Source organism: Spermophilus citellus (assembly GCF_964194105.1).
Source record: "Spermophilus citellus genome assembly, chromosome: 2".
NCBI classification, from domain to species: Eukaryota; Metazoa; Chordata; class Mammalia; order Rodentia; family Sciuridae; genus Spermophilus; species Spermophilus citellus.
In genome coordinates, this window is record NC_138183.1 from 129167653 (window position 1) to 129195427 (window position 27775).

The 27775-nt window shown below is 39.4% G+C and overlaps 1 protein-coding gene across 1 annotated transcript in view; it reads right to left on the reverse strand.

Moving 5' to 3' along the window:
• The window catches only part of BARX2 (BARX homeobox 2), a 72401-nt gene extending 48454 nt beyond the window's left edge, over positions 1-23947 (reverse strand). Inside the window, exon 1 of the mRNA XM_081279710.1 lies at positions 23346-23947. Within this exon, the coding sequence (XP_081135836.1) occupies positions 23346-23532 (187 nt within the window). The 5' untranslated portion in view covers positions 23533-23947. The remainder of the gene's footprint in view (positions 1-23345) is intronic.
• Positions 23948-27775: the final 3828 nt, after the last annotated feature.

Genomic DNA, 27775 nt, shown 5'->3' on the forward strand with positions numbered 1-27775 from the left:
CATTCAGGAAAAGAAACTTGATTTAGAAATGTTCTGCCTCTGCTAGAGCATTCGTTTTATCCTGCCTGTTCATCTCACGGGTCTTGGTTTTGAGGCTGCCTCCCCTAACTGTTCCAAGTCCCAGTTGGATAAGGTACCCCTCAGTACACCCACCTTCCGCCATCATGGAATCTGTCATATGACATTTACTTGTCTCCATCTCCCACAAGAACGAGAGCAGGGACTTAACACTCATATCACAGTCACTTCTCTAGTCCTAGCACAGCACGTGGGGAGGGGTTAAATACTCAAGAAAAAAAATTTAATAAACTCTAGTTGAAATGATAAGGGCTATTAGCTTTTTGTTGTTGTTGTTTTAATCATAAAGTTCAATGTGGATCACTCCATCACTCAAGGGTTAAATTTAATTCACTAAGGTTTTAATGCAAGTACAGTTAAGAATCTCTTTACTAAAAATGTTTGCAATCAAAAGTGTTTTAGATTTCAGAGTCTTTCAGATCTTGGATCATTTGCATAGGCTTTACCAGTTGAGAATTCCTAAATCTAAAATACTCTAAAACCTGATTTTTTTTTTTTTTTTTTTGGTGGTGGTACACCGAGAATTCAACTCAGTAGTGCTCTATCACTGAGCTACATCCTCAGCCCTTTATATTCTTTATTTTGAGACAGTCTCTCTCTAGTTACTAGGCTGGCCTCAAACTTGGCAATCCTCCTGTCTCAGTTTCCCAAAGTAGCTGGATTACAAGTATGCACTGCCAAGCCCAGCTCAAAACCTGAAACTTTTTTAAAGATTTTTTTTTTTAGTTGTAGATGGATACAATACCTTTGTTTTATTTATTTATTTTTATGTGATGCTGAGGATCAAACCCAGTGTCTCACATGTGCTAGGCAAGCGCTCTATCACTGAACTACAACCCCAGCCCTAAAACCCGAAACTTTTTGAGTAAATGTTTCAGATTTGGAGAATTTCAAATCTCAAATTTTCAGATGGTCAATACATTTTTGGTCAATACATTTCTCATGAGGGATGGTATACATTTCTGATAAATGTTTAAAATTTTGATTTTGTATAAAATCCCCCCAAAAAACTTAGTCATCTATACAATTTCCTGTGCATAAAAAGAGGCAAGCTAACTCACTAATAATTTTATTTCCAAATGAGTCAACACTTTTAAATAATACTATAAACATTTTTAGAGCATTTTACAGTATCTGCAAGCCTAGGTCATATTTTTTCCAAAAAAGATGTTTAATACGAGTTATATATATATTTGGTGTCTAATTCTTTAAGTTTCATATCACTTCCAACTCTAAAAGTTTTTAAAAGTTTTGCAGCTCTTATCATCAATCTTTTGGGACAGCCAAGTGGCAGGAACTACCCTGTCTTTATGAAAGTTTAACTTGAGAAGAAAAGAATGGCTGATGTTCCACAACAGGGTGTAAAGCTCTATGAGCTGGATGGACTCTTGCTGGTAATTCCACCAGTCTTTCTTCTTCTGGGGTATCACGGGGCTAAAGGTTCAAGGGTTCCGGTCTTAGAAGACATAGTCATTGTCTACAACTGCAAGTTCAAATCCCATGTCCCATAGCTCTCAGTGTCCTCATCAAATTCCAGCATATTCTATTACTGCAGTTCCTTTTTCATGTTCAAGCTGTTGTGAAGAGTTGCTATGCACTGTTTAACAGCTGCCATATAGCCCCCCTGCCCCCGCCCAATAGGTTACACTTCAGTCTTGTAGATTAATTTGAAATGAACCATTATCCCTCATGATGAAGCACAATCAAAAGGAACTTAAAGAAACTTAAAAAAAAACAGCAAACATTTTATAATCCATAAATAAGGACCTAATTTTAAGAATTCTCAATCTGGAGCAGATTTTTCCAGATAATATAGTCTCTTAGCTAAGTGTGACATATTAGGAAGTCCTTAGATGAAAAAAAAAAAAAGTTGTTAAGGGGCTTGGGTGGAGCAGCAACTTCTGAAAACCTCAGGCTTGTAAGGGGGACCCCTAGTCAGGAGAAAGTTCAATTGCACACAAGAAGCAGGGGGATGTTAAACAAGAGAAAAACAAAGTGCCTACACAGCAAGAAAAGTATTATAAAGGAACACTATGTAGAGACAAATCTCAACAATTTAGTAAGGTTCAAAACCACATTGTTTTTAGCACCTACTAAGTGCCAAGATATATGCTAGATGCCAGGGATAGGGATTGAGAAAGGCATAATTCTTAGCTGGAGGAATCTCAGAGGCCCATAGAGGAGACAATCAAATAAAAAAGAATGTCAATTTAGTGTGTTAAATAAGCTGGTGCTGCTGACATCCAGGGAAAGAGGATGCTGGTGTATGATTCTGGCAATCACTATTCTAGATTCTTGCACATTGTATTCTCTGCCTTTTGTTGCAGAAACATAAATAAATATGTAGAATTTTTTTAAATTTTATTTCACAGACAAAATCTTTTCCAGAGAAGATTCAAGAGATTTGACTCATTCGATGCCTACAGCAAACCCAGGAGCATAGGTGATTTTACACCTATTTCACAGTTGAGAAGGAAAAAGTAGCTTGTCAAAATTTTTGAGCTGCTTCCCCCAGGTCACCAAGTGTATGGCAGGCTGGAAGTTGAATCCTCGTCATCGGGTTACGTTCCTATTAAGTTCTTAAAACACATTTTAAGTGTTTGAAGATTTTTCCTGAAGGAGAGGAGAAAGTCAAAACCAACCTCCTGGCAAATGCAGAGCTCACCAGCTCCTGAGGGATTAGAGGAATGAATTTCTTCCATGCTGAACTATAGCTATTTCAGGATGGGAGCACAGGGAAAGAGCTGGATATGGCCCTGGAGGGGTATGACAGGGAGGGTCAGGGGAGATTCCAAGAACATGAAAAGACTCAGACTCAGCCCCAAACACATGGACCTCTTTGCCCACTAACCCAGCCTAATCCAAATGACCTCATTATGATCTCTCTTGCAAAGCTGCCATTTCCTTAAGAAGAAAAGCCCCAGGACAGTGTGTGGACAAGCTGTGGAGATGCCTGTGCCATTATTTGTTGACACAATAGCAGAATCCCTCAAGCCTGGTGCTTGTCTTGAACACCCCTGGTGGCAGGCGAGCTGTAAAACAATGGAAATATTGTCAATGCCAGAAACCAAGCTACCGGATCTAGCAAGATCTCTCTAGGCTCAGCACAGTCAATTGGGTGGAGAAGAGTTATTTTTTAAAAATTGGACCTCAAATTGTCACTATAGATTTTATTAGTGATTTTGTTTTTCAAATGACAAATAATTTAAATTATGATGCACTGAGCAAAAAATATAATAAAGAGAAGCTTTGGGCTTTCTAATTTAAAAATGAAATGACAGATTCATAGAACTATTTTAGAAAAGTTATATTTAAAGGGCAGAGAAGATAAGAGGTTGTGAGGGGAATGGGAAAATAAACAAGGAGAGAATGAATTACAGTAGATGGGGTAGAGAGAGAAGATGGGAGGGGAGGGGAGGGGAGGGTGGATAGTAGGGGATAGGAAAGGTAGCAGAATACAACAATTACTAATAGGGCATTATGTAAAATTGTGGATGTGTAACCGACATGATTCTGCAATCTGCATTTGGGGTAAAATTGGGGGTTCATAACCCACTTCAATCTAATGTATGAAATATGATATGTCAAGAGCTTTGTAATGTTTTGAACAACCAATAAAAAAAATTAAAAAAAGAAAATCTCAATTGTTTAGAAAGTTTGTATCTATTTTCTGATTTTATATGCACAACCTATAAGTATGTGTTTAGTAAACTACATATGTCCCGTATTGATTTTTTGTAAGGGACAAAATTCTGATAGGGATAGAGCAACAAGAAAAAAAGCTACTTGTCTACTACATTTATTTAGAGCCTACTATATTATGCCAAACACAGGAATACAAAGATGAATGATATCATCATAATTTCCCCTCTTCCCCACATCTAGGGCACTCACAAGTGCCGTAGACATGTGAATAGAATGTTACATCACAGTTCCCAGCTGTCCCGGCATCATGGACAGGGAGCATGGGGAGTATTGGGGGAGTTCCTGAAGGCTTATCCTAAGGAGTGACATTTGTGTGAGATTGCAGAGGATGTGTGGGAATGTGGCAGGTGGAAAAAGAAGAAGAGAAGGGTTGTGAGAAATGAAATTTGGCATTCATAAAACCAGAAAAATAAATAAATAAAGGGCAGAGAAGGACTTCGTGTCATCTTTGTTAAGTGATTTCATTACTCTAGGCCTTGGTTTTCTTTTCCATCAAAAAAAAAAAATCTGAAAGGACAATAAATTCTTGCCTACCCTAAACCTCTATGCCTTTGCATAACTTCCTATATTTCAGAATGTTTCTAAGGTTTATATTTTTAAGCAGAAAAATGTTTAAAATAAAATTTTGTTTTCCACTCTACAAATAAACATGAGAAAGGAATTATCTTACCTACATAATGCAATATCTTTTATTTTCTGCTTCACTTGAGAAAGGTTATTTAGTTTAGAGAAGAAAGTACTTTGCATTCTAGCTAAAATTATTTAATATATTTGAATGCATTTATTTTGCTAAAATATTTTTAAACCTTCACTGTTAAATTGTAAAGACTTATGTTCCAATGATTTTGACCATAAATGCGTTGAATGACTCTCAAAAAATAAAATAAACAAATCACAATTCAATTTTGGGGGAAAAAACTAACAAATAAAAGCATTAAAACTAAACCCATGTCCCAAAATAAAAACTATACCTATTTGTTCAAAGAATAGATATTACAATTTTAATTAAATTGTAGGAAAAGCTATTTCATTTGAGTCTTCTACACCATTGATTAAGAAAAAAAAATAGCAAAAATGTTCAAAGCAGCAATCTTCGTAACAGCAAAAACTGAACAATCCCTAAGTCCATCCAGAATGAGTCAATAGAGTGCTGTGGGCTTACATATTGTACACCATGCAGCAAAGAAAATGAGTGAGCTGCAGCCGCACATGAAGCAAAACGGAACCTTGGAAATGCAAGACTGTGTGACAGAGAAAGTCACAACCAACACCTACAGTACGACTACACCGATAAATTAAAAAACAAGCAATACATGATTTAGGGATACAAACATGATGAAACTACAGACAAAAACAGTCTGAATGCCGAACTGAGACACTGAGACCTATAACTGGGACAGTGACAGGCAGGGGCACTTGAGCAACCTCAGAAGAAATGTTCTTTATCCTAAACTAGGCAGTGGGTGCTTAAGTGTTCACTGTATTGGTACTCTTTATAGACTACTTGTATTTTCCCAATACTTTTACCTATTCAATATTATTATTTTTTTTTTGGTGCTGTGGATTGAATCCAAGTCATTGTACATGCTAAGCACTCCCTCTACCACTGAGCCACACCCTCAGCCTCAATGTTTCATTTTAAAACATATTAACAATGTGATAAAATTTACCTAGTCATATCCATCCTGGAAAGTGCTTCAAACAGTGAAGTACAATGGGTAAGACTTTGAACTATGTCCCTTTCATGAACTCATTTTGCAAATCTGGACACTAATAAATTCACTCAGACTTCATGAGAATTTTACAGCTCCAGAAAAAAACAAAGATGTCTTAATCATTCTAGGGATAGTTTGATATAGCCTAGAAATTTTTTTAAAAACTAGGTAAGAAAAATCAAATCAGTAAAAATTAAAGAAAATCAGGATCACTTTTTAAAAATATTGCTAGGGATCTACTCTTTACCTAGCACTGTACTTTTTAAAATAAATTCTTCAGGAGACCAAGATCCAAATTAGACAACAGAGTTCCCTATGTGTGACAAGGTTTAGATTTTTTCTTCTGCCCCTCCACCCATATATTCTAGTAGGATTTTTTCTATATTAACACTGTAGAAATTTGGAATTAACCTCAATGTAGCTATCTCTATATAACTCAGAAAGTTAGCTCTGTCTCCTCTTCCATACTATCCTTCCCAAGGAGATTTCCACCCCTAACCCCTGCATCTGTTTCCTTCTTTATCTAGTGAGAAGAATTATCATATCTCTCCATGATTGTCATAAAAATTAAGTAAGCTAAGTCACATATGGCATTCATAATATGGCCTGATGTAGAGTAAATATTATATAAGTATTTCTATGATATGTGCTGATTATTGTTATTATCACTATTTTGGAAACTTCATCTTAGATTTAGAGTAAGAAAATCTTTAGTACCATGCACCATGTATACTTCTCTTTGAAGCAGAATTTTACTGACCAACATCAATACTTTCTTTCTCTGCAATTGATCCAATTTCCATTTGTGCAAATCCCTCTCCAACTCCATTTTAGTGGTGCAAACAAAAACCTTAAAATTCTCCGCCTATTGGCTGGGTAAACCCAACAATGCATAGGAAGTTGTAGCCAAATCAGATTAATCTTGCATTGCCCACTCCCCTGTGAACTTCACTGGCTCAAAGGCTTCATCCTGACCCAAGTGCCTAAATGTAAATAAGAAAGCAACTGAGGCACCTGGAGAATCATGCTTCATCCTTCTTCAAATCTGGTATCTCCCAACCACAGGTAAGTTGAAAATCTGTGGGCACAGAGAGATGGCATTTCCACAGTAGAATGGATGATATCAATGAAGTCCTTTATCCATCCATGCAAACTCTTTCTGGGCAGGGCTGTGGTGGTGCGATTGTGTAACTTTTATTTTTATTACTCTTATTTCTAGGGATGGGCAACAAGTTAAAGTCAATTAAGAAGCATATTAACTGCCACCCAAACCTCAAATGAAAAAAAAAATGTTAGTAATGTTAATATTCCCAACCTCTTCAACTGTCATCCTCAGATTCCTTCTGCAAAAACCAGTGTGGGGTGCAACAGCAAAGAAAAAGTCCCCAAACCACTTCATTGTATTCTAACCATTGTATTGTGGCTGAATCCCAACCACCTTATTGTAAATATTTTTGATACACCTCACTCACCAGGTGCAAAAAGAACTTAAAGTTATTTCTAGAAAGTCTTGGAAAATTATCCATAGAGCAAAAGCCTGATCTCAGTTTAAGAGAGTCCTTGCAAAATTCCCCACCAAACTCCCACTTTTGGTCCTTTCACACATCAGAGGATGACAGCAGAATTCTGGTCTGTGATGGATCAAAGGAGGTATTTTTGTGGCCTGGAATGACATCATATGTTGTGTTATTTCACAACTGAGGAGCCTTGCTTCCAATAGTCTAGTTCAAGGGTTGGCAAATTTTTCCTGCTAAGGCCAGAAAGTAAATATTTTAGCCTTTACAGGCCATACTGTCACTGTCATAACCAGTAACCTCTGCCATTATAGCAAGAATGCCATATTATAATGCCATTATGACAATACAAGAACCAGTGCACACAGCTGTGTTTCAGTAAAATTTTATGTATGGATACAAGTGAATTTAAATTTCATATAATTTTCACAGGTCACAAAACAGTCTTTAGATCACTTTGTAAGTATTTAAAAATGTAGAAACCATGCTTAGCTTGCAGCAGTAGAAAAATAATGGGCCAGATTTAGCTAGCCTCTCTGTCCAGTTGTGTACAAAACACAGTAATAAACACAATTCCCAAAGACCACTCAGCTGCTGTCCCACTAAGTCTCTGTATGTTCACTATATTTTATCTTTTTTAAGCAATAAATTTATACTCCTTAATCATCCATTCCTCCCCAGAAATTATGGATGTGGGTCTTGTTTTATCAACAGTAGAAAATGAGGCATGGAAACATCCCAGAATGAGTCAAGGAAGGACCCAAGAAGAGGGGGGGTTTTGTTTGGTTTAGATATAGTTTTGTTGTTTTATTTTGTTCTAGGTGCTTGGGATCAGACTCAGGGCCTTGTAAATACTAGGCAAGGATTCTAACACTGAGCTGTACCCCATCCCAGGAAGAAAGGATTTTTGACAGGATTTCCTCTCTGAACTCTGCTTGCACACTACCTCTCCACATTAAGTGCACATTCATTAAGTCCTGTGTGGACTGTATGAATACCATGATTGTATTATAACCCAATCATAATGATCTTTTGTGACCCAGGATGATGACACTCTTTAATGTATCATTAATATATATGATAATAAGGCTACATGTGTGGCTCGGCAGGCTGTTGCCCAATCAGAAGTCATTGACCGCTGTTGGTTATGAGGAACGCCTCTGAAAAACAGCACGTACTCCTAGGGCCATTTCTAAATGCAATATTCCTTTTTCTTTTTTTTCAGTACTGGAAGTTGAACCTAGGGGTGTTACACCATTGAGCTACATCTCCAGACCTTTTTATTTTTTTATTTTTGAGACAGGGTCTTACTGAATTGTTCAGGCTGGCATCTATCTTGTGATCCTCCTGTCTCAGTCTCCCAATTCACTGGGATCACATATGTATGTCACCACACCCAGCCATTCTCTCATTTTTCAATTTGTTTTTCTCCTGGGGAAAACAAATGCTGAGCAAGCATCTAAGGATCCACAGTCCTGTAGATCAACTTGTTTCCTTATTCCTGACTCTTCACTCTCCATCAGCCAACATTCCTTCTCCACCCAACCCCCACCCCATTCCTGCCTATTCTCCTAGGGGAAGACAGACACATGTACTTTAATTTTTCTGAATTCATAGGTTTAACAGAATACTCCCCCAAAATGGCCAAAGACCTGTATCTTCAACTGATTACTATTTCATCAAGTCAGAAAATTCTGACCCTATAGTCTGAGGACCCTGAGTCAGTCAGTTTTACTCTTCACAGATGAATGCTACTCTGCCATAGCCATGACACACCCATGTGTCTTATCCCACCTGCTTCCTTCCACTTGCCCCCACCCACCCCTGAACCTAGATGAGGTCACTGGAGATGGCTTATAGGAATTATAAATGGTCCAACCATTTATAATAGTACTACCCTGCTCACCAGGGCTCCCTTTATGCCACAAAAGGTAAAAGCTACACAAGAGAATTTTCTCATCCTTCACCAATTCCAGTTTTTCATCAGCAGACACAAGACCTCATTAGATACTAGTGATCAGCCCAGAAACACAACTCCAGAAGTATCCATGCAGAACCCCTATTCAGGCAGTGCTTCCATGTAGCAGTCACTCATCATTACCACTTAGAATGGCACCACCCACTAATCCTGATGGCAATTCAAAAGCTGTAAAATGGGGACTTCATCTAGAACACACTCTGATCACAGAGCCAACAACATACCAGGAAAGCAATTAATCCTCAAACATCTACTTTTTTTCCACACCATCTAATTAGAAAAGGAAGTCGCAATAGAGTTATTTCTCTCTCCCTCTCTCTCAATGCTCTGAGATAAGAGAATATGAGTACTCTGATTCTCCTCTAAAGAAAAGACTACCTTTAACTCTACTCTTCAAATTGGAAAAGAAATCAGACTTCTTGTTGAGAAGTTCGACCACTTTTCTAAGACAGCTCTTGAGAACCTTACAGTTTCATGATGCAACATTTCCCAAGGGCAATTAATCTTGAGCAACTCTTGTAAAAAATAATAAATAAATAAAGCAACAAAGCATGTTTTGTGATGCCATAATGTTGATCTGTTTGTGCCACTCAATTATGAATTTACAAAATTCCAAATTCACATTGTAAAACAGAAAAGTGGGAGGAATGAAGCATAGCAATTCAGGAAGACTTGAACTCAAACACATCCCAGACCACCCAGGCTTCCTTAAAAGGCAGCTAGCGCAATGACATAGTCCAGAAGAGTGCCCTAGAGTGTGTGGGGAGGTTCTTTTTAAAGATTTTTAATTTTTCTTGAGTTTAATTTCACCAATGGCCGTAATTTTTCCCTAAAGGGCTATGCTTCAGTCAACTAAGATGATGTTATTATTATAATTCTTTTAATAGAAGCTATCAATTACTAAGCACTTTGTTGCCAGGAACTATGCTAAGAGCTTTGTATACATTATCTCATTTAACTTACACAACTAGCCTTATTATGTAGTTATTATTATCTTCATTGTACAGATGAGGAAATTGAGTGTCAGAGAGGTTAAGTGATTTACCTAAGGTCACAAAGACAATAAAAAACAGACAAACCCAGAACCATCTGACCAAAACCTGTCTACCAGGATCCTTCCACTAACTGATTCCACGCATTTGAGTCAAGGGACGTAAACTACAATTCATCTCATCATTAAGCTATTACCTCCTCTACAGTAGTTCCCAAACTTGATTTTTCATTGTCATCACAGAGGAAAGTTTTTAAAAATAGAAATTCCTAGTATTAAAAAAGAAAGAAAGAAATCTTGTCATTTACGATACAATATGTGAAACTGGAGGATATTATGTTAAGTGAAATATGTCAGATGTGGAGAGACAAACACTGTATGTTCTCACTTCCATGTAGCAACTAAAAAAGTTGATTTCTAAGATGTTAAGAAAGGGAAGGGGGGAATAGGAAAGTTGGATAATAGGTATCAAAATACGTTTAGATAGAAGTTCCAGTGTTCGACAGCACCGTGGACAACTACATTTTAATATGAGACTATTTGGTATTTAATCACAGCCATCCTTAGACAATTTTTGTAAATTATATATTTTACTTTATAAAGAATTAGAAGAGGGGAGTTCAAAGGCTCAAGACAGAAAGGATAATGCATAAGAAGTGCTACTTTGTGATCTGATCACTAGACACTGCATAATGTATTGAATTACCACACTGTACCTCATAAATTAATACCATTATGTGTCAATCAAAAATGAAAACAAAATAGAGATTCCCAGAATCCATCCCAGCCTGACCAGATGTAAAAATATTAGTCTTATATTTAAATGATGCCAAACAAATGGCCAGACCTTTTTTTTTTTTTTCACTAAACTTAATAATGAGTATTCCATGATAAATATTCCAAGTGTTTAACTCCCAAGGCATTTATTTGGTTGGTTTTTAGTTGTTAAGCATTTTCTCTCCAGTTCATAATAACAAAGGGATGAGAATTCCACCCTTGACTCCCTTAAAAAACAAAGCTTTACTCCATGACTCACAGCTCACAGAAGCACAGTGACCAAAAGAGCCTTAGCAAATGTCACATAGACGAGGACACTGACATCCACAGGCAATGAGACGAGAGTCACACAACTAGATGGCAACAGGTCTACCGCCTCCCATCTACCAACTACCTCATTTCCTCTAAAAATCATGCTACCTCTTAAAACTTTTCTGGAATCTTTCAGAAACCCAAATCATCACAGGAAATGAAAGATGACTGGCACAAATCAAATGACTATAAATATGGCATAAAAATTGGAACTTGCTGTAGTTACATACTAACACATACTTTATACACACACACACACACACACACACACATACATATGTCAATATAAAAGAACACATGTAAATTCCAATTAACATCCGTTTGTGTTATCATAGACAGTATGGAACTTTATATTGAATGAGGCATGAGTTCTAAGCTAAACTCTGCAACTTACTCAGGTAACCTTGTTGCCATTTCTTGACTTCCCTGAGTTTCACTTCTCTCACCTAAAAGGCAGTGGTAATCATAACTATTTTGTATATGATCTCCATTTAGTTGAAATGCACTTATGCATAAAAGTACTTGCACTTGGTGATGGTGGTGGTGGTGGTGGTGGTGGTGGTTATTATTATTTCTATTTTGCAGGGTCCTAAACAGTAAAACCGTGTTCTGTTTAGACAGCTAATTTATCTAACCACCAAAGGCCTATCTCCCAGTGGATAAACAAAAAACTAGGACCCTGATAGGATGTTCCTTTTATGCTGTGCTCCAATCTGACTATTGAAAACGTGATTCCAATATACACAGCTGTCTAATGTGCTAAGAGCATTAATGAGTTACCATGATATCCAGGGATAACAAAATTAACAACACCCTCCTAAAATCTCCTATAGGGTAATAGGCCAAATATTTTAGCAAAATTTTTTTAGCCCGTCAAAAGAAGGGACTTAGATTAGAACCATATTAAAATGCCTTCCTCTCTCTCCCTTAGTGAAACTTGCTTAAAATCTACACTAAATATTCTAAATATCCACTGGTCTTTCTCCAAGTAATTGAAAAAAAAATGATACAAAACAGAACCTATCAGATGTGTGGCCAGTAAGCAAACTTTCATACTTTGCAGGAAAAAGTTTTTCTTACACATATATGGTTGCAAAGAAGCTCTTTGCAATACAACAGTCCCTCTCATGCATGGGGAATGTGTTACAAGACTCTTAGTGCATGCCTAAAATTGCATATAGTTCCAAATCCTATAGATACTCCTTTTTTTTCCCCCAAACATACATTCCAACCAAAAAGTTTAATTTGTAGGTTTGGAATGTAGCTCAATGGTAGAACACTTGCCTAGCATGTGTGAGGCCTTGGGATCAATCCCCAGTCCTGCAAATAAATGAATAAATAAAACTTTATTAAATTATGCAGAGCAAATGATTAATAATAATAGCTAATGATAAAATAAAACCAATTATAACAATATACTGTAATAAAAGTTATGTGCATGTGGTTTCTCTCTTACATTCAAAATATTATGCTGTACTCACCTTTCTTTTCCCTGTGATGATATAATAGGGTGCCTAAATAATGAGATAAAATAAGGTGATAAAGGTATTGTGATGTAGCATTAGACTACTATTGTCTATCATCTGCTTTGGGTGATCCTGGATCACTTGAGACATGACAAAGTCAGATGAGTAGTACATACAATGCAGATACGCTGCACAAAAGGATGATTCATGTCCTGAGCTGGATGGAGCAGGACACCATGAGATTTCATCACATTGCTCAGAATGGTGTCCAATTTAAAACTATGAGCTGCTTGTTTCTTGAATCTTCTATTAAATATTTTCAGATCTTGGTTGACCTTGGGTAACTGAAACCACAGAAAGCAAAACTGTGGATAAGGGGGAACTATGGTATTTCTTTATAATGTTTCCTCCATTCAAGCACCCAACCTGATTAGTCCATTTTATAAGAAATAAGGTTTCACTGGAGAAATTCAGAAATTTGATGGAGCAAGCCATAAGCAAAAGTTTCAATCCATTTGACTGATCCCAGTCATCTTGGACAACTACATGGACAAGATAGAATGCAGAAAGACCTTCTCCCACAACCAACAAAAGTCTAAACAGTGGCAACAAGGCTGACAGATACATCATCTTTTCAGTTGGCCACATCTTCTAGATGTGGTCATTCATTCCTGATGACCAGGGTTGTATAGTCAAGCACCAAAGAAAGTGCAGAGACCTGGGCTACAGGCCTGGGTAAGATGAGGGTCCTGGAGTGCTTTGATTCATTTGTTTCCTTGCTTAAGTATTTATCTGGGCAAACAGGAGTAGTCTAGGGAGGAGAAATGGTTTAGCAAACTCAGCTGTAACAACTGTTTCTTCCACACTAAAAAGGACTTTGCCTGGGGGGCAGTGGGGGGAGGGAGAGACACAGGAGGACACATTCCCCAAAGGCCAAAGTCTCTAAAAGCAATATTTCTAAATTGGGACTATTTTGCAGAGAAAATTAAAATGTCTAGGTTGTTAAGATAGGCTGAATAAAGCATCTGCCACTACAGTTGTCATTATGGAATAATGTGGTCTAGATTAGCTCTCCAAACAACAAGATGACCATTTATTACTGGTAACAGATATCTCTTTGTGGATCACCATGGTAACAGCTCATCCCTTCCAACAATCCCTGACACCACACATCGAACAAACTTTTTAAATCAAATCATGGTTACAGACTATAAAGAGAACTTGGATAGATTACATATCAATGTCAACATTCTTCTCCCTATGAAGAAGCTACATTTTAATATTAGATTTTTTGGTATTTAATCACAGCCATCCTTAGACAATTTTTGTAAATTAAATTGTTAGTACCAATGGATCATTGATCTAACAACAAGGGTAAAATATCACCATATCAGCAAACACTTATAAAAGCAAGACACGATGAAAGGCAGTGTATTATAGTTTAAAACACCATTAAAAGAGAAAAATCCTAACAATTCTCTTTTGCATGATTATTGATGTATATGGGTGCGACACTTCACCAATACTTCCTTCAAGAGAAAGTGCCCACTCAGAGACCAAAGCATTATGTGGGAAATAGCAGTTATCTTAGTGATAACTATTATCCCAAACCAGCTAGGGAAGGTTAGTTAAGATCCAAAAGCCAATTACTGAAGCCACAGAGGTTGTTTTAATGTAAGCTGTACATGTGACTAATTAAAAAGCATTCACAGAGAAGTCTGTGAATCTATATACAATAGGCTTTATATTTAAAAGCTTATGCTTCAGGACAGAAAGGCTGTTTAAGAAAGCCGTCAAAAATTCTTCAAGATTAAGAGTTCCATGGATCTGTGTGATCTCTCAGCCTATCACTTTTCAATGTTCATGTTATGAAAAGTTTTAAATAAACAGAAAATAACAAAGAATAATATCATGAACATCTATGTGTCCATGATCAAGTTTTGTCGTATCATAATGCTTAGCCATACTTGCATTAGATCTTTTTATTCTTATTAACTAATTATTAGGAAAATAAAAACCTGTAGGTAGCTCTCCCCAATCCTATGCCCTGTCTCCCTAACCTAATATCAATTTACAGGCTTTCAACCATTATATAAATGGTATCCGACTATATATATATTTACAACTTATCTTTGCCAGCATTTGCATCTCTAAAATTTATCCACATTAACACAAGTGGATCTGGTTTTCCTGTTTATAATCACTTTATAGAGGCTTACTGCACGCACGCACGCACGCCCACACACACACACACACACACACACACACACACACAAAGCACAAGTTATTTTATCCCCTTAAACAGCAGCTACATTGTTTTGACCTAAACAACACAGAAATGAACATTCTATACATGTATCTTTTTGCATACCTACAATGATTTCTAAAGACACAGTCACAAAAGTGGAAATGCAGAGCTGTGATATGTTCTTCTGCAGCTTTATTCAATGTTGCCAAACTTCTCTTTAAAGAAATGATACCAAATAACCCTCCCTCCACCAGCATTTGAGAATGTCATTCCACATCCTTGTCATAACTGAGAATCCTGAATACTTTAATTTTTGCCTGATGAGTGTGAAATAGTTTCTCACTTTAATTCAGGTTTTCCTGACCATAGTGTGGCTGAACATCCTTCCATTTCTTTGGCTGTCTTGACCTTCATTTCTGTGAACTGCCTGATTGTAGCTTTTGCCCATCTTTCCACTTACCTTCTTGCTTCTTGCTTATTGATTCCCTTATGGAGATCTCTACATATTCTGTGCCTTTGGTAAGTTTACTTAACTTCTTAGTTTTCCCATTAGTGAAGTGGAAATAATATTTACCTCTTAAGGATGTTTTGAAGCTGATCAAAACACACCCCCACACACACATGCACGCGCGCACACACACACACACACACACACACACCTAGTCCAGTGCCTATTAATGTTAAGCAATCAAAAAAAAAAAAAAAGTCTATGAAGAGGAAGGAGATCATGGGGAGTCATGGGGAGTAGAAAGGGGAGGGTAAAGGTGAGTAACAAGGGGGTAAAAAATTATCAAAATATGGTATATGCATGTATAAATATGCCACAAGGAAACCCACTATTCTGTGTAATTAACATGCATTAATAAAAATAGTATCACTATTATTGTTATACATATGAATAAGAAGGTTTGAAATATAAAGTATTTCTAGCATTCCCATGTTTGTGACTCCCTTTGGATAAATACTGTAGGACTTGCAAAGAGGAGCTCAGAACTCTCCTTGCCCAAGATATTTCCCATAGATAAAAAGACATATTATTGGGGCTGGGGATGTGGCTCAAGCGGTAGAGCGCTCGCCTGGCATGCGTGGGGCCCGGGTTCTATCCTCAGCACCACATACAAACAAAGATGTTGTGTCTGCTGAAAACTAAAAAATAAATATTAAAAAATTCTCTCTCTCTCCCTCTCTCTCTCTTTAAAAAAATATTTCTTTCTTTCTTTAAAAAAAAAGACATATTATCAGTATTCTGCTATTTGTAAGTTCCCAGGAGAGAAATGTGCAAAGTTGACAACCCAAGGTATTATTTAAACTAAACATCAAAGTTATGCTTCTTTCAAATCACATGTGACTGTGACCTTTTTTACAAAATGATCCTTCCTTATCCTGAGTCTAGGAAATAGTGAAGTCACAGAGTAAAGGGAACTCCCAAAAAGAGGAAGTTGGCAGTGACCATCCCAGGAAATACATCCAGACCTTTATAAAATTCGACCAGGTCCAAGGCCACTCCATTCACCCCATGTCACCACTAATCCCTGAATAAGAAAAGTGGATGATTGTATCAATTATCAAAGACCTAAGTTGGGGATTTTTAAAGGAGTAATCAAAAGTTCACCACGGAGGCACACTCTGAAAGTACTGATCACTCCCCCATATCCAGAAAAACATGTTCCTATGGACACATAGATAAGCTGGAGAAATGAGATTAAAAAAAGAATCCCATTAGTGTCTTCTTGGACTCACAACATATTTAGTTTGCTGTGGAGAGCCTTCTAGACTGGCCTCTTTCTGCCGCATCCTGACCTTCCCTTGGAGCAAGTGCTCTTCTTGGCGACAGAAGCCAGTGCAGTCAGGAAGCATATGTAGCTGTGCTCCGGGCTGATCAAGTAGTCCTGACGTCAGCTTCCACTGGCGACTGGCAGAGGCCCCTTTCAGATGTACTTGTACATCATCTAAAGTTCAGAATTATCCTGCTCCGTGTTCAATTTCAACTGACACTACAGAAACCAGAGACTTTCCTTAGTCACTACTGACAGAGACTCTCTCTCCTCCTCTCTTCTTCAGAAAGTCATATGCAAGACTCAACTCCAGCCCAAATATAATTAGACCATCTTGTGAATCTATCTAGGTGCACAGCTTTCTTCCTTACATGTGTGCCAACTTTCCACTTTCAAGAAGCTAAATTGCCACATAAAAATGCCCTGACGATAGTGAGTAATTAGACACTGTAATGGAAAATTAACTGTGTTTTTATTTAGAGCATTTTAACAAGACTTTTTTTTTCTTTATTAAACTGCAATAAAAATAAATTAAATCCTGACGGTTTACAAAGGTTTTTCTGTTTAAAAAAAAATCAAACACTACCTCTCTTCCTGAAGAATACTTATTTTATTAATGCCACCAAGTTTGCACAAGGTCCTGGTCTGAACGCCGTTATTAATAAACCCGAATGCTGATCCTAATTCTGCTCTGTATTGTAGAGGGGAAACCACCATTCAGGCAGCTAAAACAGGGACACTGATGAAGCGGCCCAGTGGACTTCTCCACATGTGGGAATCTTCTCTAAGATTCTCTCAATTCTTCTCTTTCTCTTTCTAGGTGCTGCTTCCAGGAGAATCATGCCTCTGCATTCGAATGGTTTTTGACCATTCTGTGAGCACCTGAGCCTTCCTAAATTCATGTGAGAAAGCGGCTGGCTAATCCAGCTATGAGTCCACCTGCAGAATCACACCAGCAACACCAACTAAACAAGACTAGAGTGTCAAAATGTATCCCTCAAAGACAAGGCAAAGAGGCTTAACTCTATGCATTTCATCCTAATTCTTACAGCCCTCTAAATACATTCCAGCCAAGAGTTGGTCAATGGACTTAGCCATGGGACCCACAAAATTCCCTTTGGGGCAGAACAAATGGTAAGTTTGGCAAGGCGAACTCAGCAACACCCATAAAAAATCACAAGCCTAATACACATGAGGGAGCCTGCGACCATTTGACCTACATGGCTTTTCATCTCTGTTCCTCCTCCTGCCTGGACTCCAAACAAAGTGCAAATAACACCTCAAAATGTTTTTGGTTTAACATTTATTTAGTCCTCCACAGTGAATGCTAAATGCTGGGCAGTACTCAGGCTCCAGGAATCTCCCTTAAGGGGACTCAGTGTGTGTCTATGAAGAATTCTCATTAGTCATTTATTATCTGTGACTAGACAGAAGAATTTCAGAAGCTACCTTTATTTTGCCTGTACAACCACTCTGGGGTACAATGTGCTACAAGGCTGAATCTGAGAGGCCTCAAGAATTTCAAAGAAACTCTCTCTCTTTTTCCCTGATTCTTTTCCCTGACTTTGAATCTCTCCTTATAGTTTAAACAGCCTTATGTAGTCCGTATTTCTTCTCATATAGATGCCTGGGAAATGTTAAATTTGAAAATCTTTTCACTTTGATTCCAGGAGATTCTAAAACTAGCAACTTCACACTGTCCACACTTGCATCACAAACTCAGTCTTCCATCCAGATGTACAACTGGCATATCCATAAGAAATCAGTCTCGTAAAATAGTTTATACATACTCAGTTTCATCTGAGTTATATTTAATGAGGCTAATTTGACAACTTTGCTACTGATAACGCTCTGTAGGTAGAGTTCAAAGAGAAAAACTCCACATGGAAAGCAAATGTGTTAGATTGTCATAATGTTCCCTTACCCCAATTTCAAACTGCTCATCATACTCTAGAGTAAAACAAGGGAGGGCTTGCAATGACCCTCCAAGTAGTTCGACAGGGTTTGTAAACACCCCAACTGCTAGATTTAAAGACCTAGAAAACACTGAAAAATAATGGACTCAATGACAATGCAAATATAATATTCCAAGCAAATATGTTTGTGTTGATTAAATTATTAAATTAAATGATACTGAAGATGGTAGACATTTGGAGAGACATTTCAACTTGTGAACAAAATTTCTGATCATTTTTCCATTTGCTATGAAAAAAATCAGAGCCACTGCTGATGAACTATTTGCGAGTTAAAATCAACTCCCAAGAGCTCCTCGGCATCTCAGTTTAACAGAGGAGTTACAAAACTTAACAGGTAATGAGATAACTGCTCAGCTCCAAATATATTCTGACCCCTGTGGGTCCCTCAATTTATTTACCCTTAGAATGGGAAATGGAGAGGCAGTTCTGAGTAATTGCTAATAAAAGCCTATTTGCCTCTGGCAGAAATACAAATGTGAGTTGATAATGATCATTTTCCCAGACCCCATTTACATGTCTCCATTAACATTCCAGTGCCCAACTCTCAAGTTCCCAAGATCCTACCAGTTTTGGTCCCCAACTAAAAGACCAAAAATTGAGCTGAGATTTGGGGAATCACTGGAGCTGACTTCATGAAGCAGTAGCTGGTTTGTTAACTCCCAACAAAGTCATTTTGCATGTCCACACCTCATGTAATTTTTCACTGGGATGACACACAATCTTTGTGACAAAAACGCACTCAACAAACACCCTAAAGAACATGTTTCTCGTGGGTCCACCAAAGGATAAAATGTTCTCAACACCACCTCCTAAGATAATCACCCTTCCCCAAAAGCCTCTTTTAATTGGCTGGTTGACTGTTCCCCTGGGTATGACTCAAGAGTTTATCCCCGGTGTGTAACCAATATGGAAAAGTCTTACTGATTTCTGAGAATGCTGACAAGGACCATGGTATGGAAAAGTGAGATTATGTTGAAGCACTAGTGTGACCCTGGCACTTCTGGGGAAAAAAAAAAAAAAAAAACTTCTACTTGAGGAGATTGGCCTCTATGACCTCTTCCACTTCTGAAGTCCACAGTCAGTCCATAGGAAAAACTGCTGAATGTTGCAGAGAGATTCAACAGAACCAATCTGCCAGAGAAGGGGAAAGAAATTAGACTACAAATTTTTGTAAATTAAGTAAAAGTCACAAGTTATAAAAAGTACAAATCTACACTCACCTCCCCCCTAAACATGCTTGTGCAAATGTAGGCTCTAAGTATAAATAACTACAATAATTTATAAGCTGATTAGCATCACAGGTCTGTTTATCATATCTTCATATGAAAACCCTTAGGATAAACTATTACATCCTTGTTTTTGTGAAGCAAGTGTACCCATTTCTCCTAAATATTGTTCAAATGTAGAAACTCTGCCTAATTTCTAAAGATTAAACTTCAAGGCAGGGTCTTCAAAAATGACCATGCCAATACCTGCAGAATCCCCGAGCCTAGGAATCCAGCTTCACTCAACCAAAGTTTCTACCAAGAAATATTAATCACAACCAGAAAAAGGCAAGAGTGCACCCTAAAGTTAAATAGCATTGATGTTATCATAGACTACACCTCACTTGAGAGCCCTTTCAATCACTGTCACCATTCTAATGTTCGTGAGAGATGATTACTGATTTCTAAATGGCAGTATATTTCTATTCCAAACGGGGATTACTGTCATCAGATTTAAAAATAAGACCAACATGTCATACACTAAATTAATTCTAAACATATTCCACACCTCACCAATGCCCTCAATAACAAATGCTTTTTAAAAATGGAGGCTTTCTTCAGGCTTAGTTATTTACATTTTATTCTAAATTTAATGATAAACTTCCCTTTAGTTTGGCTTAGAAGGAAATAATTCTCTTTCTCAACCCCTATTAAAGCAATTTGGGAGTGAATCGGGGAAACTTAAAAGAATCTGAAAGATAGCTTTCTAGGACTAACATTACTGCCTTTATAATAAGGACGTTTAAATAATGGCTTTTTGAAGATTTCATCAAAGTTAGAGTGTTCAATAATAAATTATGGTCAGGTGATTATTTACCTAATGAAAAATATTTCCATTTCCCTGTTTACTTGAATTCATGCTCTTCTGCCTGAGGAAATTCAGTATTATAAATTGACATTTGGATTACTAAATCTAAACAACAAGGACTGCTTAATTATGTAGAGGTTTTCTAAATGTTGTAGCTTTCTTTCCATTCCAACCATGTGTTCTTATTATACATAATGGTAACTTTTTGAGTTTGAGGACATTTTAAACAAACATTCACTTATGTTGCAGTTACTTAAACTTGAAGTCAGGAAAAAAAAACAAATCAATTTCAGTAACTTTAATTCCAATTTAGGCCTTTGATTTGAACCTTTTGTGTATTAATTCTACCAAAAGTGCTAAACATTATTTCTACCCACCAAAAAAAAATTAGTATGATTAAGGATGTCAGCAACTTGTTGTCATTAGTTTTAGTTCATTAAAAAAGAATACATTCATTCAACCTAAGATTTTATGATCCAGAATTTAACTGTTAAAAAACCAACAAAAATGCTTTGAAAGTATGGAATTTGCAAAATGCCTGAGAAGTCACTAATGGGATTCCCATGATCTAATACATGTAAGGCTTTAACTGTAACCGTAAACCCACTGAAAGCTTATGATCTGAAAGTATGGACTACTGTAGCCAGTTTTTATGAGCTTAATTCCACCCGAAAATCCTAGTTTCTATATTTTAAGTCTCAACTAGAACAAAATCAAGAAACGTTTTGAAAGGATCAATCTAAAGAAAGGAAGCACTGGAAAAACAGGGCAAGAAAATCATTGCCAACATCCACCTTCTGCCACAAACCATGAATGAACTTCTAGAAGCACAAAACTGGACAAAAATTTAGCTTGAGATATATGTCAGTTCACTTTTAACACTCACAGAACTGCATATGAACCATTATATTTTCCTGTTTTATTTCCCACACAAGGCTCAATAAATCATAAAACTTACTCAGCTTTCACAGGCTGGATGACTATTTTCTGAGCCTATTTATTGCTCTTTTACTGGCATATTTTCTTCTATGATCCAAATCTTTGACTCCTATACTCCAGGAAAAGCCTTCAAATTAATGCAAAGTCACTAAAAATTATGCTGGTACTAAGCCATGCCTAGGTGCTTTGGAGAAGTTACATTTTGCCCTAGAAACATCTCTAATATACAATGATTGCATTGGTTGCATGGAGACTTGGGATTAAAATGAAACCTCTCTTTTTCCTCAAAGAATTTGAGCTATTGTAGCAAATGGTTGTTCTGAAAACAAAATTTAGCCTATTTCTTAAATCAGGATATGTGCAAACTATTCATTAAAGGCTCAACACATAGCAGACCCACAAATGTAAAAATAACATCAAGGATATCTATCATATTACTAAAATTCCTCATTTTTATCTTATTTCAAATATTTCTTAGTTTGTAAAATTTGGTGTTGCAAGGTTTATTGTGGAATATCAGGCCCATCCTACCTTGCAGACAAATTGTACTTTCAGTGTAACTGAATATAATATTCATTTTATAACTAAATGCATGTAGGAACAACTTGATTTTAAAAAGCTTTACTTATATATATATTTATTATAGATTTACTGATTGTCTTATAGGGACTACCTGTAGACTTAAGAGAAAATATGGGATTCCAAGCATTATGTGCTAACAGATTTCAGCCTGAATATTCCAAAATATTCTCTCAAAACTGCTACTGACTGGTCACTTCGCTTTTTAAATGCAAGCACAATTTAATTAATTTATTTCAAGTCAACCATACAACAAACAAGCTTCAAAAGCTATTTTGATTTGAAAGTACTAAATGTTTGCCTTTAATGGAAAGCAGAGTCAATAACTTCTTTGATATAAATTGCTTCAATTTTTTTCCTACACTCATGTTTCCATAGCCTAAATCCTAATAATGTCAAAGCACTTTAAAATTTGGAACTTCTCATAAAGCACTCAAAGATTTTCAAATAACTTTGTATTTATTCTCTATACAAACCTGTAACTTTTTTCAATATATTTATTAAGTTCTTTTTCTCTTTCTTACTGGTTTTAGCTCTGGTGGAAAGAGGAGATTGGAAGAAAGATTGGAAGAATGTTTCTATTGTTATTATGATTGGTTTTAGTCACTTGGACAAACAGAATTAATCGCCTCAGCTTGTGCCACAAATGCAACATGCTTCAAAACTACTTTCCCGGAGGGAGATGATTTTAAGTGAAATGCAGTGAATTCAGGTTTTGTTGTGACCCTCAGGACATTGATTTAATTCTAAAAATTCCCAACGAAGACAGTAGAGATTGGACAAGCTAACTCAAAGTAAAAAGTAAGGCCACCAAACTCAAGCTGAAACCCACAATCCCACTTCCTGAAACAATGACTTAGGCGCTCAATCAGGTCAAGGGTTTGAACTTTCCAACTCAGAGCCACAGAGCAGCGAGGAAGGAGGAAGCATACTTCGAACAGAAGACCTGGCTCTGCAGGAGCGTCCCGCACCTTGGCAGTCCTGCCTTGATTTAATTTCCAATGGTGCGATGAACACCTTGCCTGGCCCTTCCGGGTCAGGTTGCAGACGCCTTTGCAATGCCCACCGCTGGAGAGTCTAGTCTCCTTGTAGGAGCGCAGAAAAAAAAAAAAAAAAATCCCTGAGCCTCTTCCTCTCGCTCTCGCGTGGGAAATCAGAAGCGACCCATACCGGTGCGAAAGCTACGGAACTCCATTTATTCACTAGGGGGGCGTCTTACCCGTACAGGAATGCAGGGGCTTGGGTCGCACCACCAGAGACGGGCACACGGAGTAGAGGGAAAGTTTCTCAAAGTAGTCGCAGGTCTCCTTGGAGAGGATCTCGTCGATCATGAAAGTCTTGTAGCGCCGCCTGGCTGCTTTGAGCTGGCCGGGCGAGCTCACCCTCAGTTCGGCGTGGCAGTGCATGGTGAGCCGGGACCAGCGCCCGCCGACTTGAGTGCGGTTGCGAGTGCCCGGCCGTCTCGGTACGCGGGGGCTGGCGCGCGGGCGGGGGCCTCAGCCCCGCTCCTCCGCAGCCAGAGAGGCGGCGCGGCCCAGGAGGCACGCGGAGGGGAGCGGGCACGGGCGCGCCTGCTGCGCGTCTACACCCACCCGCAGATCAGCATCTTTGGCGAGCCTTTTTGGGACAATGCAGCTGTCAATCAGCGCGCACTTCCTGCAGGGCCAGGTGCGGAGTGCGAGCCTAGGGGCGGTGGTGGCCCATACCCCCGCCCCTGCCCTCCCGTGCCCGCCCGTGCTACCGGAGCGCTGACCTGAGAGCCTAGTGCCCAGCCGCTCTCGTCGCGTCCTCCCACTTCTTGGTGTCTAGCGCTCCTCTGCCCGGCTCTCTATTTTAAGACACTCGCTTTGGCTCTCCTCCCCGCCCCCCACCCCGGGACAAGCTCCAGGTGTGTGTATGGGGGTGCGCGCGCGTGTGTGTGCGCTTTTTGCTGGCAGTGCGCACCACCCATCCCAAGGCCAAGACCTCCACCGGTTTCTTTTCCAGGCGGCATACCCCGAGCGCACTTAGGAGCCAATCCTGCACCCGCAGGCCCGGCTCCGAATCCAGGTCTCTTGTTAGAAAGAGAGTCCTCACCGAGGGTATACAGGCCACCGCGCAGGCTCCCGGCATGGACCACTATGCCTGTCTCCTTCCCCGCGTGGACCATTTCTTCAAGTCCACGGCTTCCCTTCCCTCCTCTTGCAGCCCCGAAGCCCCCAACGAGCTCGTGCTCTCGTAGCACGGGGAGTTTGTGCCATGGTTGTAAACTTGACTGCTCCACCACGATCACAAACCATAAATGACCATAGCTCAGTCCGTTAACCCAGTAATAAACTGGAAAAAAATAACAAAAGCGCTCATTCCTTTTTTTTATGTTTAAATTCTGTTTGTGAAACGTTTTTCCTTGCTGGAAAAGAAGAGCACAGCGCAATTCCAGTGTACTGGCGGACTTTCAAGCCATCAGCACAATTCGGGCTTCTAGCGTCAAAACCTGCTGTCTTCGCAGCTTTCATTCCCGGGTCCCTCGCGACACAATAGGGTCCCGGTAGCCTCGAAAATATTTGTTTATTGAGTAATTTGCCTTCTTCCTTCTGGGCTTCTAATCTCCGAGTCTGCCCCCAATGAATATCTGTTAAAAACTTTTGTTTTCAATCATAATCCTTGAGTTAGGGACCCCAGCTGAGCCTCCGCCTCCCGGGACGTCTCCAGTAACCTGCCCCGCGCGCCGCTGTTGATGGAACCCCCGGGGGCACAATAGTTTCCACGGTTTTATCTCGGAATTTGGTATGCGCACGGCTGGAAAGAAAAAGCACGATAGGGACACAGAATTATAGCCACGGCCGGCCGATGAGATTTCCTCGCCGCTTGTAACCTGAAAGTGAGCACGAGTCTGAGTTGGCTCTCTGCGGAGCTGCTTGCCCTGGAACCCGCGTAGTCGCGGAAGCAAGTGAACGCGCGTATCTGAGAGGGTGGTTAGACTCAAGGAAAGGAAAGTGTCTGAAGGACTGATAACTAGGCACTTAGAGAAAATAGATATTAATAGATCAAGTCATACTCTCGCATTAGACATGGTCTGCAATCCGTATTTGAGGAACTTCATTCCCTAAGTGTTTGTATGTGCCTCCACATCCTATTTAAAATTGTTTTTTATTATTCTCCTTCATTAAGCAGAGTCAGCTTGAGGGCGCAGGTGTCACAGCGGCGGCGCAACTCCAAACTCCAAGCTCTGGGATCGCCTCACTGGGCCCATGCGCGCCCCCTTCTTTTGCTGTTGCACCCTGCGGCCTGTGGGCTCTCAGGGCTCAAGACTAGGGACGGCTCCATACTCAGCCCGGCCCGGCAGTCCCGCAACACTGCCAAAGTGTTGTCCTGGTGGCAGGTGGGGCTGGAACCCGTTGTGCCATGAGCCAGGGCCGGATCCTAAGGGCGCAGCGCTCTCTCGGAGGGAATTCCTGGATGGTGGGTTTGATTTGCCCTCAGAAAAGGGTACAGCTGTAGGCAACTGCGAATAAACAATGTTTGGAAGGGTCTGAGAGCGCATGGAGTCGGAGCTACCCTACCCACAGACGCGACCGCGAGCCGCGCTCGGAGCTCTCAGGGCCCAGCACCTGGGCAAAAGCACCGCTACTTGATTCTTTGCGAAGGGCTGAGCTTTATGCATTTAGGGTTTGAAGGCCCCTGAGTGTGCTCACGGAAGGGAGCGCTGTGGATCAGTCTTCCTCGCCCTGTGTTTGCTCTATCATCTTTTCCCTCAACTTCTTCTCTCCTGCTCGTCCCATTTCTTGCACTGCCACTAGCTCTCTTCCTTTTCCCGCTCCCAGTTCTCCGGTTCCCCAGTTATTTCCCGCACTTTTGGCCTTCTCTCTGTCCAATTTCTCGCTTCTCTTTTCAACTTTCTCTTCCTCCTTCTATAGACCACTCTTGTTTCATTTTCTTTCTTGCTTTCTTCCCTTCTCTTCTGCCTCTCCTCCTCCCCTCGCTCCAAACCGGGTCTGGAGTTGCCGCGGGTGCCGCTGATGGTGGCGCTGCAGTGCAGAAGGCTTTAGCAGCTCTAGAGCAGGGGTCAGCGCCCGAGACCACCGGTCCTGCCAGGTGGAAATCGCCTTCGGACCAGGCTCCGCTCTCAGACCGACCTCTCCTCAGCTTTCCACATCCCTTAGCTTTGTCACTCAGCCACACGCACTAAAGAAGTAAAACATTTCAACCAGCTCCTTGGATTTTCCATCTTTTCTATTTTCCACTATAGAGGCAAGAAATTTCAGAGGGGGTCAGTGGGCAAAAGTTCCCTTGAGTCACTAGAGAAGAGATTCCAGATTTTGGAGTCTGGAACTTCCAGCTCTCCCTACTTCATAATATAAGCTGAAACTCAGGATGGTTTTGTTTTTTGTTTGTTTGTTTGTTTGTTTGTTTGTTTCAATTTTAAAATGATAATCGTAATACTACACAGGTTGGCCTTTATAAAAAATTGTTTCCTTTCATTGGAATGCCCTTTGCATCCCATATTCTGCCTCTTCTGCCCCCAAACTAGTTGGAGATTCATCTCAAGTGTTACCATGGTGGTAAAGATTTCCCCTACTCCCCAAAGCTGTTTTGTCTTTTGCATGGTTATTTCACCCATTGGATAATGAACTCCTGGTGGGGCAACAGCCCGGTGCAGCACTATTCCTCTTGTATCACCAATATACCCACCTAGCACTTGGCACATGGTCGGTTCTCAGTAAATGTGTCATGAATAAATGAATGCATGACAACTGGGAAAACTAAATTATATAATGTGTTTGAAGGGACATCAAATCTTAATTAGTTGTACTAAATTTGTCCTTCTCTTTAAATGAGTGTCTCCTTCTCTTTCCTTGATAATTTTGGTTTTTTTGCAATGGCATCTAGCCCAATTCCCTTTTTGCTCCCATTTCCCTCTTTTCCCTCCCTATCTGCACTCAGACTGCAAAGCACTTCTGTGGGAGGAAGCACACCCCAACTGTCAATCACAAAGTATAACTGCGGTCAGAATAGCCCAGGGTTTTGTTTCCAACATTAATGAAGTGGCTGGAACAGCAAACATCTGCCTAAGGGGCCCAAACCCTTTCCAGCAGCTGGAGACCCACAGACACTTCCCAGCCTCCTGTGACTGTACCCAGGCAGTGTCTGCCCCTGTGTTCCTGGAACACACAGAGAGAGGAAAGCACTGGTCTGCCTTTAGCTACATTTAGGCAGGCATGGAGAGGAGAAAATTTCATGACTCCCAGAAGTCATCAGCCCTCCTACCCGATTCAGTCTAGTACCTGATTCCTGAAGACAAATCCCAGTAGTGAGACAGGAACATAGCCAATACCTTTGCAATGTTAGAGCTAAAGGCTCTAACAACTAAAAACCAAAGAATAGTTCTTTCCCACCTCACACCCAATAGCTTTACTTTTCTAGAACTCTTGAAATTTAATTAAAAATGGTTTTTACTGATGCATTATAATTACATCAGTGAGATTCATTGTTATGTATTCATACATGTACACAATATAACAGTATAATTTGGTCAATTTTATTCCACTATATCTCCAAAGCAAACTGCTTTTAAAAAATCCTAGGGTGACTTTTAAATTGCATATATGATATAAACCTAGAACTTGACTCTTAGTTTTACCATCCTTTTAAAATCTTGAGATATGTGTT